We start from the raw sequence: 13,851 nt of genomic DNA, 5'->3' as shown, positions 1-13,851 counted from the left end.
TGTTTCTTGAGCATAAAGTAGTTGTGACACTTAAGACTGGAGCAATGATGCTGAGAAATCTGCTTTTTAAAAGAAAAGTTAACACAGAAAACAGCTATTTTGAAGTGCAATCATATTGTGCAATATTGCTGTTTTTACTGTATTTTTGATCACATATGCAGTCTTTATGAGCATTACAATCTTCCTTCAAAGTTTGTCTTAAATAAAATCAAGTTTTGCACATATTTGAAAGCGAGTGGCTCTAAAAATGCACCAATGCGGAGCAGACTTTACTGATAGTCAAACTTCTTACTTAGTAATGCTAGTTCATTTACAGTGGTTGATTTATAATCTGTCTTTTTATTTACGTATGTAACCACCCCAGTACATCAGAGCAAAGCTAAAATAACATTGCATGTGTATCATCCTGGTATCTTGGTAGCATTTTGAATAAAAAGAGCTGAGATTCCAGATACACAGATATTAATCTGTCTCAGTGCTGAGGGACATGGGGCATAACCTCACAAAAGCCTGTTCTGATGAGCTGTGGCTGTCAGCGTGCTGAAGCTGGAGTTCATCTGGGAGAAAAGCTGGAGATGTAGAGGTGATGGGTCTCAACACTCACTCGGTCACCTGATATCCTCTCGTTTCCATGTTCCCCCTGATGTTGGGATTCTGTTTTTCCTTTCAGGCGCTGACTGCAAAGCTCACTGTGCTGTTTCCCATGAGCAGTCCTCAGCTCACTTCACTTGCTTCTCATCACCAGATCTGATCAAAGCCTTCCCCAGCGCACAGGAAGACTGCAGCTCCTGGCCTTACACTGATAATGGAGCTGACGAGAAGATCACAGGCGGCCCATATGAATGTTCTCAGTGTATGAGAGCTGATCCTCACTCAATTTTGCCTTTTGTGTCTCAAATGAAGGTATTTTTAACCAAGGATGAAGCTGACTTGAGATCAGTGCGGCTTCTGTTTCTTGGTGCACACTCAGGTCTCCTGTTGTGTTCACTGTTTTTTCAAAAAGATGAGGATTACATTTAGTGATAATAGGGAAATTAGTCCATTGATTGAATAATTTGTAAGCATGGAAGAATGTGTATTGAGACAAATACCAGGAAGTACCATTAGCATGTGTACATGTGTACATGTGTGCAAGGGAGACAATATATACGCATACATTTCAGGATGTGGTGCGTCTTTGGGAATAATCACTTAACATATGGATTTCAAAAATACGTGGTTTCTTGGCTCAGACTGAGTCGGGAGAGGGACAAGTTGAGCCTCACAGAGTTAAACTGTGCCATTGATTATGCTGAAGTAAAAACTGAACTTTTTAACCAATAAAATTCCCCTTATAATCTGTGTGGACTCGGAGTTGCCAGGATTTCACAACAAAACCCACCCAATTGCAACATAGAAATAGCCCAAAACTAGCCCAGTCGATTTTCAGGTAATGTCATCCATTAATAATCAAGCTCTGAAGGGTAAAATATGTTTTTGGTGGGGTTCCCCTGTGCAACTCTTATTTTAGGGGTAGGACTAAGTATTGCAATATTGGGGACTGGTGATCCATCCAGGGTTTTTCTCCACCTGTGGCCCAACAGAGTTTTATTAAGAGATATGGTTCGGCTTCAAAGGTATTTTAATTATTTAAAAATATCAGAATATCACAAAGTTCAAACTGAAGAATAAAAAACAAATGCAACTGATGTTACAGAGCTGGGCTGACATCCCTCAAATAACTGTTGCAGGGAAATACAATTGCATAAATACTTCAATGGCCAATTTTCATAAACAAGACCAATTATGGTAAAATAATACTTTATAATCAGGAGGGGTGAGCCAGTGGCTCCTATTAACCCACTCCTACCATTTCATCAAACTTGTATCATCCAGTAGTTTAGAGCTAACATCATGCTAACAGCATTTCCTCACATTTAGTACAAACACCTGTGCTGTTTCTCCAGATTTGTCTGTAATTGTTCAGACACAGGAAGCAAGTCTCCTTGAACATAAAAAAAAAATTGCTGAGGGACTACAAAAGTATTCTATAAAAATAATAATAGTGCAGTAAATTATTTTAGGATTTTGTAGGAGTGTCCACTACTTTATCAGTGTGCATTTCTGCTAAATCGGTTAGACATAATTAATATGCATAAGATAAGTCTTTCCCATAGTAGGATTGGTAAATTCCCTGGGGGGATGCCCAATGAGCGCATCTCAGTGATCAGCTGCTGCGCATGCGCCTGAGGGAGACAGCATTGCGTCCGAGCGCACCAAAAGTTTGGGAGTTTTCGGTGGGCTGAGTGTATTAATGGGACGCCCGCCCCGGCGTTCAGTGTGTGTTTGCCAGTGTTTTATGCTCATAGACACGCGTGGAAGTTTCTCACAGTGGACGGGGATTTCTTTTACAGCTCTTTTATATTTAGTTCTAAATCGGATTACATGCGTAATGATACGGAGTGAAACGTAAGTAGTGTTTTATTTGTGCTTCTCTCCTCCTGCTGCACCGCACACCAAACTGACCTCTCTGAACTGAGTTTAGCATCGAGTTTAAAGTTTTACTCTCATTATCAAACAGTATTTCCCATTGGATCTAGTGTCTTTGTCTTTCTTTAATCGCACAGTTATTTATTTTAAGGCACATTCATCCTATGTTTGGGAAATATGCGTTTCCGTTCCACTCGTTTCTACTGAAGCGGTTTAACATAATTTATATGATATTAAAAAATAACAGTGTTTAATAAGTAAATATTGTTCGTAAGTCGAAGACGCCGACTGCAGAGACAACTTTCCAAGACGTTTATAGTTACTCAAAAAGCTTTAATCGGTGTGTATTAAACTAAACTGTCTGTAAAGAAAATAATTATTTTAATTAGTTTTTATCGTCTGTGTTTTTCCCCAAATGTTTAGTGCAACTAAGGTTGATGCGCGCGCTCGGGTGCTGTTGAAAAGAATTAAAAAGTAACGAGTTCGGTCTGTTCAGTCAAGTTTCTGTAGCCACGAAATAAAGGCGTGTTTTAACTGCAACATTCTATTCTGTCTGTCAGTTCTATTCTATTTCTGTTTCTCTCACATTATCAAGTTTCTGATAGACCGATTTAAATGGGCCAGTGGTGGGATTTTTTTAAGGTGATCTGCACTGATAGTTTTAATTCTGCAGGTTCTTTAATAAACATCTGCAGACTATATTATCAATCTATACTTGAAATACGTTTTTTTCTTTCTTCTTTTTTTTTTTTTTTTTTTATAAATATAAGAAATCCAGAATACATGTGAACTCACAGGTGAAAAAAAAAAGTGCACTCCATAAAGTGCACTATTTTCAAACTAATTTTGTGCCTAATATAATAAATGTGATTTTGGCAGCACCCACTCGTGTTTGCTCTGCCAGTAATCCAGAATCTGTGTCAGCTTCACTTTTGTGCTGTGGACTCATTGGTGTTCATTATCTGTCCTGGAGGATGCTCCGAGCACACAGCACATGTGGCAGGAGTTTCTCCGAGGAGGAAGGAAGCACACAGGGCTTGAGTGCTTCACGTGCTGGAACATCTCAACACCTCGGACCTTCTGAAAGTGTAACCTCAGGTTAAGCTCTTCCCTGGCAGCAGCACGAGCTCAGACTCATTACAGACACCCTCGTGTTAATTGGGGGACAAGAGCTGCCAGGTGCCTGACCCCACAGGCTCTCTTTGGGTCGCCCCATTGCTGTAAACAGCCTCAGTGTTTGTTGATTGAGACACACAGATGAGGATGAACTGCATGATCTAATCTGGCCAAGCTAGCAGTTGTGATCAGCTGGGCTCTTGTTGTTAAACAGGACATTTTGCTTTTGTATTAAACCCAAATTATTTCTGGTTAGATATTTTTAGGTTAAAATGTATGACACATATGTATACAACACCAGTCAAAACAAAAATGTTTTGATAGGAATCAATGTTAAAGAAAGCTTTTTTTTTTTTTTTTTTTGCAAGATTCATTGATTCTAATGTTCAAAAGAGCATCAATTATCTAAAATAGAATTATTTGGAATGGAAACCAATGCCTTTTACAGTCACATTTGTTCAGCTGCAGATCAGAAATGTTTCTCCAGTAGCAAATCAGCATATTTAAATAATTTTTGAAGGATCATGTGACACTGAAGACTGGAGGAATGATGAAAATTCAGATTTATTACAGATTTTATTTTTATTTTTTTTGGAACATAAAATAGAGAACATTTATTTTAATTCACAGATGTAAAAAAAAACATTACTTCTAGAAACAGTAATATTGTTTTTAGTGTTTTTATGTTGATCAAAGTAATTAATCATTGGTTGTTTTCAGCATTTTTTTTTAATTCAAACCTTTGAATACTTGTGTGTGTTTATATACTGTGAATATATATATATATATATATATATATATTAGACAGCTATTCATTGTATTTCCACAACTAATTATATATAAGTCAAAAGCTATTTAGAGAAGTTGGTTAGTTTATCTGTTTTTGTTCTCATATTTTTATCATTGATTTGAATGTGGATGCTGTTTCACCAGTTTGCCGTGTAAGAGTTGTTGTTTCTTGTTTCCCGCTGCAGATCTACATCACAGCCGTGAGAAGAGTGACGACCTTTCACCTTTCCTACATCATTGGTTTGGAAACAAAATCTTTGACTTTTCATGGATCACACTTCGGTGACACCTAAGAACAAGAAGTGAAATTCATGGCCACCGTCCCCATCCCTCCACCCTCTCTCCCTCCTCCTCCTCCACCTCCTCCTCCTCCGCCCGTCTCATCCAGCGCTCTGTCCCGAGTCGAGTCTGGCCGAAAACACCGGCTTCGCAACCTCAACTGGGAGCGGATCCCTAAAGAGCGTGTGGAGGGCCGTAAGAGCGTGTGGAGCGGCTCTCCGGATGAGGACTGTGAGCTCTCCATTGACCTGAGCTCTCTGGATGAGCTCTTTGGGCAGAAAGAGGGTGAGCGTCCCGACCGGGCCAGCGGTTTCCGGCGCGGCTCGCGCCTCTGCGGGTCTCCACAAGAGATGAGTGCGGACAAAGTAAGAGCACGTTACACTATCTACCACATGAATGAAAACTAATTATATTGGATTGTACTGTTTTTGATGATGAACGGTTTAATTCAGAGCTGTGTCTAACTGATTTATTTAAAAATGTATCACCTGCATGTATTTTAGAATGTTTGTCTAGTGTACAAAGTCTTTTAGAACCTTGTATAATTTATTCAGAGATCGCCACGAATATAGCCTTGATGCTTGCAAGGCATTAAAAAGTGAATAAATAAACACATGGATGAGGCTAAGGATGTACAAAACTACTTTTTTTTTCTTCTTTTGATTGAAGATCTGCGTTGTTGGTTTAAGGTCATGACCATCATATAACTTTCAGAATGTCATGACGTTTTTGTGTTTTTAAACAGCTCAAAAATTGAACAGATTAGAGTTTTATGAAAGTTAAGCATTTATTTCACATGCTCAAGATGCTGGAAAAAACTAGATGCAATGAAAAAGACCTCATCTGCATGTTTAATAAAAAAAAAAAATATATATATATATATATTTGCAGTAATTGTCTTAATTTATTGTTGAAGGCAATCTAAAACATTCTTCTTTTTTTTGTATAAATGTATTAATTGCATCATAATCAACTTTTTTTTCAGTATTCTCAGCATGTCTATTGAAGACTTTTAAACCTCTTATATTGTTTTCTTTAAACTGAGTTTGTGCTGATTGCCTTGATTTGTGTTTGCAGGTTACGCTGCTCGACTCAAAACGCAGCATGAATGTTGGCATATTTCTGCGGCAGTTGAAAATGTAAGTTTTGGTTTAATATTTATTAGTTATGATGAACAGTGTATGTTAGCCAGGTCACTTGAAAAGACAATATTTGCAGAAAACACATGAATATATTTACTATATTGGCCACCCTGCCCTATAGACATCTGTATTGATGTTTTAGAAATGGGGCAGTGATATTGTCCCATTTGTTACGAACAGGAAGTGAAGGTTTCCTAGACACTTCAGCGTCTTGACACTTCAGACAGCGGTCGCGGCAGGTTATGTTTATTTTTGAGCCACTGATTGCCCTCAGAAGATGCTGTCCTGTCAGAACAGCTGGGTTTGATGGGCTCTGAACATGGTCAAAGGTCACAGCTGCTGCTTGGCCAAATGATCCTCGATGAGAACTAGAGCCTGATCTCTGCACTGGCGTCTCATCAGTTGCACTGAGATTAAATGTCAATTTTAATTCAGGTGTTTCCAGTGAAATATTACAGCGTGAAAGCAGCTCATACAGGAAATCATAAGCCTTTAATCATTATTCATCTCTTTCAATGCAAATGTTTTTGTTTTATGTAAAAGGTTTGTTTTTGTTCATGCCAGCACTTGCTTGCTGAGGAAATCTATGGGTGCAGCAGTGCCTATTTGAATTTGGAAAGCCTTTCAATGGGACTGATATCTGTCAGAACATGTGGAGGAATTACAGAGAAGTGCTTATGCAGGCAAACACATTTCCCTGTGTGTGTGAGCGCACACTTTTGAAGTGTGCTAGTATGAATTATACTCCGCCGTGGCCAAAGCAGGTCTTTGTTTCCGTAGACCCATGTACCTTTTTCCATTTTGCACTCAATCAGGAAACTGCAAGAGCCTCAATACTTTCTGAAATGAAGAATTAGGCCATCATATCATATTTGCACCAATGCATTTAAAATGAAAGTCTAACGACAAGCGTTTGAACTGGATAAGGGTTAAAAAGCATAGCATTTTTACAAGTATTGTCATAGAGACTATGTTAATGTGGTGCTACTGTGCTAAAGATCAGTCACTGACCTTTCCCTGTCCATCTGTAGTACGTACTATTCGTTTTCACACGCTAGACACCAAAAAGGGACTGTTTACACACAAAAGGACACTTGCCTCATAGACTTCCATTGTAATTGCATACATATGCACAAGGATTATTATTAACTAAAACCAAGTTTTACCACTAGTTGCCAAAGCAGCGTTTCTCATTTCTAAAACTAAACTGAGGGATAAAGTAATTTCTGTTGAAATAAAAAGCTTTTTTTTTATTCCTGATCCAGCTGAGCCAGAGATTTGTTCTGTATATGAATGGAGAAAGTGTTGTGATTGTCCGTGTTGTCTCTTCCCTCAGTGCTGCTCGGGAGATTGTGGAGGACGTGCGGCGAGGGATCGGAGAGCGTTACGGAGCGGAGAAACTGGCTGAACTGTGCAAGCTGCTGCCTGATAATGAAGAGGTATTGTATTCACACACAAACAGACACGCCTGTCCTTCCACGCTTCGGTCTGCTGCATATTAAAAGCAATTAGACATGATGCTGCTTGTTTGAAATCATCTGTTTACTCCGCATTATCTCCTGTTACACTTTCTGATTATTAGCTATATAATGCTTCTGACAAGGAAGAATCTCGCTGGGCTGAGACCGAGACGATTTGCCTTAGAAATCGTTCCTTTAAAAAGAAAATTGAGAGAGTTCATATTAAAATCCACAATATACTAGGAGTGAAAATAAGAGAAAATCTGCTGCAGCGGTTAAAGAGTGAACTGATGTTGCTACTGGAGCGTGACTGTTGTGTAACTGAGGTGTGTGCTGCTCCGCGACTCCTGCGTCTTTGACATTCAAATATTTTCAGGTTCATTTCTTATGCTGTTTCCCTTGCAGTTGGAAAAACGACACCTTAGACATGTATAGAGATAAAGTGTCATGGTACCACACAACAGTGTTGATTCATGATTCAAATATTCAATACATAAACCCCATTTACAGAAATGCATATATACTCATCAAAAAAATGAAACATTCTCTCACATTCAACTACTTTTGCTTCCAGCGAATTTCTTCTCATGCGTAAATGTTTGTTTAACACAAGTTAAACCACTGAGACAAACTGAAGAAATCAGGAATGTGGCAAACAGAAACGTAATAATGAGTTCTTCCAAAGGAAAAATATTACACTTATATTTAATCATTTAGCAGACGCTTTTATCCAAAGTGGAAGCAATCAAAACAACAAAAGAGCAATATGCATTATATGTGACCCTGGAGCACGAAACCAGTTTCTGAGGTATATTTGTAGCAATAGCCAAAAAAAAAAAAAAAAACATTGTATGGGTAAAAAAAATTCTTTTTTTTTCTTTTGTCAAAAATCATTAGGATATTGAGAAAATAATGTTCCATGAAGATATTTAGTAAATTTCCTACCATAAATATTTAAAAACTTAGTTTTTGATTCATAATATGCATTGCTAAGAATTCATTTGGACAACTTTAAAGATGATTTTCTCAGCGTTTAGATTTTATGACACCCTCAGATTCCAGATTTATAAATAGTTGTATCTCAGCCAAATATTGTCCGACCCTAACAAACCACACATCAGTGGAAAAACATATTTATTCAGCTTTGAGATGGTATATAAATCACAGTTTTAAAAAACATATATTACCTTTATGACAGGATTTGTGCTTCAGGATCACATATATGAATTATATAAATAAAAAGAAAACTGATAGAACTGAAAAAGAATAGAGGAAGCTAGTGTTAGAGGTCTTTTTTACTTTTGTTACTTGTATAAGAAATAAAAAAGAAAACAAACCGATAAAATACAAAAAGATTAGAGAAGCTAATTATTACAATACATTTTTAAAAGTCATGCATGAAACAGACGCAGCTCAAAAGAGACATAAGTGCAGTAATTTATACAAACTTTATAGAATTAAAACTGTAATTAGATTTTGATGAAGAACATGAGTACATTTAGAAAGAATTGTTGCATCCTCAAATAGTGGTGTTTGATTGAGTCCATGTCATTAAAATTTCCCTCCAATCCTGCAACCAAAGTTGCCACCCTGGTTATAATCAGTGAATCTAATGCTTTAGTATCGTGTCACTATCATAGTGCCAGTATACTGAGCAACCCCAGTCTACAGTATTCATCATGTATGCATCTACGTTCTTCTCGTCCAGGAGGCCAGGTTGAAGAAGTTCAGCGGTGACCGTAGTTTACTGGCGGAGCCGGATCTCTTCATTCTCTCGCTGGTGGAGTTACCCAGGTAAGAGTTCAGCACTGAATGCTCCCCGTCATAGTTTCCTTCCCTCTTCGCTCATTAATCTGCTCCTCATCATCTCTAGCTTTCGCATGCGTCTGGACGTCATGATCCTCCAGCAGGAGTTTGACCCCGCGGTGACCTCTCTCTGTGTGGCAGCCAGATGTCTGCGGGAGGCGGCTCGAGGTAAAAACTTCCTCTCTCTTGATTTGTTTGGTCCTGAAAACTTTAGATCACTTCCTAAATGAAGTTCACGTGTTAGCCACATGTGATATCGGAGTATCTGAGATCTTGTTCTGGTTGTGATGGTGTAAGTGGATCCTGATGTGGTTGGTGCTCATGTGGTGTGTGTGCAGAGCTGCTGAGCTGCCCGGAGCTTCACTACATCCTGAGACTGGTGCTCAAGGCGGGAAACTACATGAACGCTGTAAGTGTTGTCTCTGACGCTTGTGCATCAACACGTATCTCCTGGTGTGAAGTCAGGCTGAGGTCTCTTGTGCTCTCAGGGTGGTTATGCTGGGAATGCTGCTGGATTCAGGATTTCCTCTTTACTCAAATTGGCCGACACCAAAGCCAACAAGCCAGGCATGAACCTCCTCCATTTTGTGGCCATGGTAAGTGTCACAGGTAAACCTGTATTAAGCCACACCCTCTTAGATAAACCCCGAAGCTGCTGTGGTCATCGCTGTGATAGACTGGAACAGTAGGACAGAATTCTGGATCAAATTCAGTGTGTTCTTTTTTCATTTTCAGGAGGCTGTGAAGAAGGATAAAGACTTGCTGATGTTTCCCAGCCGTTTGAGTCACGTCGGTCCAGCTTCAAGGTCAGGAAACCAACAAGCTTTTAACAGTGTCAAAATCCCCAAGCTCCCGATACAATAGAATATCAGTGGACTCGAAAAACATTACTTCCCAAAATCAAGAGAAATATAGACAATAATGGTTTAAGGTTGTTGTTGTTCTTTTTTTGTGACATTTTCATTTTAATTATGCACATTTCTACTTTTTTTTTTTTTTTTTTTTTTTTTTTAGTATTTTACATCAGGCTTTTTTCTTTTTTAATTTAACTTATATGTTGGAGTTTAAAATGACTCCGGTTTATGAAATTAGCTTTTTTCTATATATATATTTCACAAATATTGCCCTTAGAGTAACCTGTTCCTCAGTGATTAATTTTAGAAAGTAAACTTGAATCTCAGTTTTTGTTTTGTTCTTCTGGTCAGGTTGTCAGAAGAGTCGGTGGTGGAGGATCTTTCTCGACTACAAAGCAGAGTCGCTGAACTCCGAGTTCGATCTCAGGCTGATGCTGAAATCGAGCAGCAGACCAGAACATTTCTAGAGGTTCGTTCCCATACCATCAACATCATATTCTCAAATGTGCATGTGTCTATTCAACTTACAATTTCATCATTTCTTCATTCAGGTTGCTGAAGTGAGGCTGCAGGAGTCTCGGGACGAGCTGGAAAGCTTACAGAAGACCAGTAAGGCCCTTGTGGATTTCTTCTGTGAAGATGACAAATCCTTCAAACTGGAGGAGGCCTGTCATATCTTCCACTGCTTCTGCCATCGCTTCCAAAGAGCCGTGCAGGTGAGCAGCGTCCTGTTGTTACTTTAAATTACAACAACCAAATAAAGTTTAAAATGTCCTGTACTTGCCTGAAGCTAGGGCTGCCAAAATCTGACACACAAAGATTAACTTATGTGCATGCAATTTTCTTAATAAATTGAAAATGTCCGGTGGCTACTATGAACATTTTAACTGATGACATAAATCTGTGACCCATCAGTTAATTGAAATGGTCAGTTTAAAATGATTTATGGGAATAAAGTTCAGAATTTCAAAAATGATTCGTTTCTATGTGCTTTCTACCAGGAGAACACCGAGAGGGAAGTACAAGAGCAGCGTCGTTTGGTGCGCGAGCGTGCGAATGTGGAGAAGCGTCGGTCTCTGGCTCTGTGCACCGGACTGGAAGCAGAGCAGGAGTCTTCTGAGCTGGAGCACGCGCTGCAGAGGAGCTTGAGTTACACGGGGAGCCGCCGCAGCCTGCGCAGACTCTCGCAGTACTTCCTCCGCTCCGGCGAGAGAAACGGGAAATCTCACAACCAGCGATCAGAGGACTCCGACCCACATGCTCTCGATCCTGAAGGATTCAGCAGAGACTCAGAGCTCAGACATTTGCTGCGCAAGAATGAGGACAACGCTGAGGAGACTAAAGGGATAAATAAAGTCAAACGAGCTCAGCGTTTAAGCACAGATTCAACATGTGACCTGCAGCGAGACGCAGCGGCTTCCCCGAATGCTACGAAAAGCCATTCTAGGCTGAATACGAGAACAGTCCCCAGTGATAACGCTTTTGTTGCTTTGGGAAAAACTAAAACGTCACATCAGCAGGAGGCAGTGAATGTCTCGCCTGTCACAGGACTATCCCCTGACAAAGTCTTGAAAGTTGAGAAACCGGTTCAAGACGCCTCTGAAAGGCCGAGGGAGATAGAAACCGATACCTTGAAGGATGCTAAGAATAAAGAGTGTGTAAATGAGGAATCTCAAAAGGGAGAGACATGGTCAAGTGCATCTTCTCCTCCTGAAGATCTAGCCCAGGAGCCATGTGGCCCAGAAAGAGAGCATGTTTACCCAACGCTGGAGTGTCACACCCTAGTGAGGGCCCTACGCTCCTACGAGAGCCTTTCCCCAACTGTGACCCGGCCGACCACCAATCACTGCTCCAAATGGAAGAAAGAGCAGGAAGCCGAGGAGCGAGACGGCACAAGCTCACCACATGCCAAGGCTGATTCCCGTATGGTGAAGAAGCTGACTCGAGGACCAACCAAAAGACTGATGGTACAGCGAGGAGGGCCCTCCAACAGCAGCGGGATCCCTAGAGTGCGCACAAAGGCAGAACCGACTCCTGCGGACGGTTTGTCACGGGCTTCCCCTACACGTCCCTCGTCCATTCGCACATCGCTAAATGAACTCAAACGCAACAGCAATGCACGCCAGAGAATAAACGCCCCATCCAATACAGGGAAACAAAAAGGTAACACTACTGAGAAGCTGACCCAGGATAAGGACAAGTGTCAGGACACGTTTCTAAGGGGTTCACCACTTCGTGTTTCCAAACGCCTAGCGCCCAACTGTGAATCCCAGTCTCCCCAGAGCATTAACTCCCGCACTGCTGCTACAACTGTGAAGACAATCCGTACGGCCATCATAAGTGCAGCCAAAGCCAAGACAACCAAGACCCCAGGTACCAGAATCCCAGGACCTAATATTCCCAAACCGGCTGCCCAGCCCATGTGGAAATAATATCTGCTTTCTTGAGTGGCAGTGCCTTGATGTTTTCTGTGCACGTCGTAACATGTGTAAGGAAATTGATATGATTTTCACTGGTGCCTGTCAATGTTTTTGTGTGAGCGGTCAACTCAAACTGCAGAATGCCAGTAAATAGAGGAGCCTTTCATTGGGTTGAATGCACACTGTAATGCATCCGAGCAGAGTGACTGCTGCCTTCTGAGCTCTCCGCTGATTATTCAGGTCACAGCGAACTTTGCCTTTCAGTTCAGGACTTTGTTGGAAACGGTCTTGTCGAGCACTGTCTTTAGCTCTACCTCTGAACACTCGAGTGCTCTGTGCAGGTTACAGCGCTCATCAGAAGGATTCCTGCCAGAACCTTCTTTCTTTATGTGTTTTGTTTGTGATGTTCGAATGGAGCTGTCACAGTCAAACAGACTCAAGTGAACGCTCATGTCATGTGGGATATTGATTTTAACTTGCCCTTTGATTCAGGTCAAATTGACTGTTTAATTGAGATGCAGGTACAAAATAATGACACACAACTTCAGTTAAAATCATGCATGTAATAATTCAAAAGCAAATTGTGTGTGGGGTGTGTGTCCAGTTGTACATGTTGGGTTCCTTCAAATCTGATGCACTTTACAAATGAAAGAGAGATTTCATGCTGGCAGAAACTGTCTTTGTGGTAATCTGCTGTACTTGTTTGTTTGTTTGTTTATATGGAATGTTAAATTAACAGAATCAAAAACACAGCTGCCATTTGTAATATCTGTATTTGTAAATGAGTATTTGAAATAAAAATGAATTTAATGTTATGCTTTCTGCAAGTAAATGTTCTTTAACATTAAAATGAATGCTGGTTAACATAACTAACAAAGGTTGTGCTCTGAAGAGGAACGAAGCTTTTACGAGTGATTAATGACAATCTTCATTTTGGGGTGGAGTATCCCTTTAACATCAGTGACTGAAATTGTCCAGTGATAGAAAAGTGAGTTGTACAGCTGGTCATGTGATCTAAAAAAAAGCTACATCATTAGGCATCCTTAACGGTGTCATCCAATCTAAAAATATGCCCTTGTCTGGACAGATTTTCATCGTTAGGTGTTGAGTACATCTCTTCAGTACAACAGACAGCTCAGCCTTCATCTTATGTGAGTGAACATTTGAAACCAATTTGTCTAAAGTATCATAAATCTCTATTGTGAGATGAACACAGGTTGAAAAGATTTCTTCCAGAACATTTAAACAACTAAGCGTCTAAATATGATAAGAGATGAGATCATGCGGCAGGAGAATGCATTTAGGAAGAATTAACATACAATCAAATTCTAAGTTGGTCAAGTTTAATGGTGGTAATCCGTGTTGGGAAAAGTTAATTTTAAAAGAATGCATTTGATAGTGTATTACTTTATTTAAAAATGTCTTATGGAAAGTAATGCATTACATTCCTTTTTTGTTACTTTTTGATACCCAAGCATGGCTTGCTTATTTATTTTTCATTGCAAAAAAACAAAAG

General features: G+C 39.9%; 1 protein-coding gene across 1 annotated transcript; it reads left to right on the top strand.

The window, feature by feature from the left end:
- The first annotated feature begins 2,193 nt into the window (after positions 1-2,193).
- LOC113113571 (FH2 domain-containing protein 1) lies at positions 2,194-13,144 on the top strand. Its single transcript, XM_026279831.1, has 12 exons — positions 2,194-2,448; positions 4,560-5,018; positions 5,731-5,792; positions 7,132-7,234; positions 8,964-9,049; positions 9,129-9,229; positions 9,400-9,470; positions 9,550-9,657; positions 9,797-9,867; positions 10,267-10,384; positions 10,467-10,631; positions 10,917-13,144. Exons 2-12 carry the CDS (start codon positions 4,686-4,688, stop codon positions 12,345-12,347), a joined length of 2,649 nt encoding a protein of 882 aa, XP_026135616.1. The 5' UTR covers positions 2,194-2,448; positions 4,560-4,685; the 3' UTR covers positions 12,348-13,144.
- The last annotated feature ends 707 nt before the right edge of the window (positions 13,145-13,851 follow it).

This window comes from Carassius auratus, chromosome 14, assembly GCF_003368295.1.
Source record: "Carassius auratus strain Wakin chromosome 14, ASM336829v1, whole genome shotgun sequence".
Taxonomy (NCBI): domain Eukaryota; kingdom Metazoa; phylum Chordata; class Actinopteri; order Cypriniformes; family Cyprinidae; genus Carassius; species Carassius auratus.
This window is presented reverse-complemented; position numbering and strand designations above follow the sequence as displayed.

Coding starts and splice junctions, on each gene's coding strand:
- LOC113113571 (XM_026279831.1), top strand. CDS start 4,686: ATGGCCACCGTCCCCATCCCTCCACCCTCTCTCCCTCCTCCTCCTCCA. Junction 9,658..9,796: donor TCCTCCATTTTGTGGCCATG/GTAAGTGTCACA, acceptor TTTCATTTTCAG/GAGGCTGTGAAGAAGGATAA. Junction 10,385..10,466: donor AGACCAGAACATTTCTAGAG/GTTCGTTCCCAT, acceptor TTCTTCATTCAG/GTTGCTGAAGTGAGGCTGCA.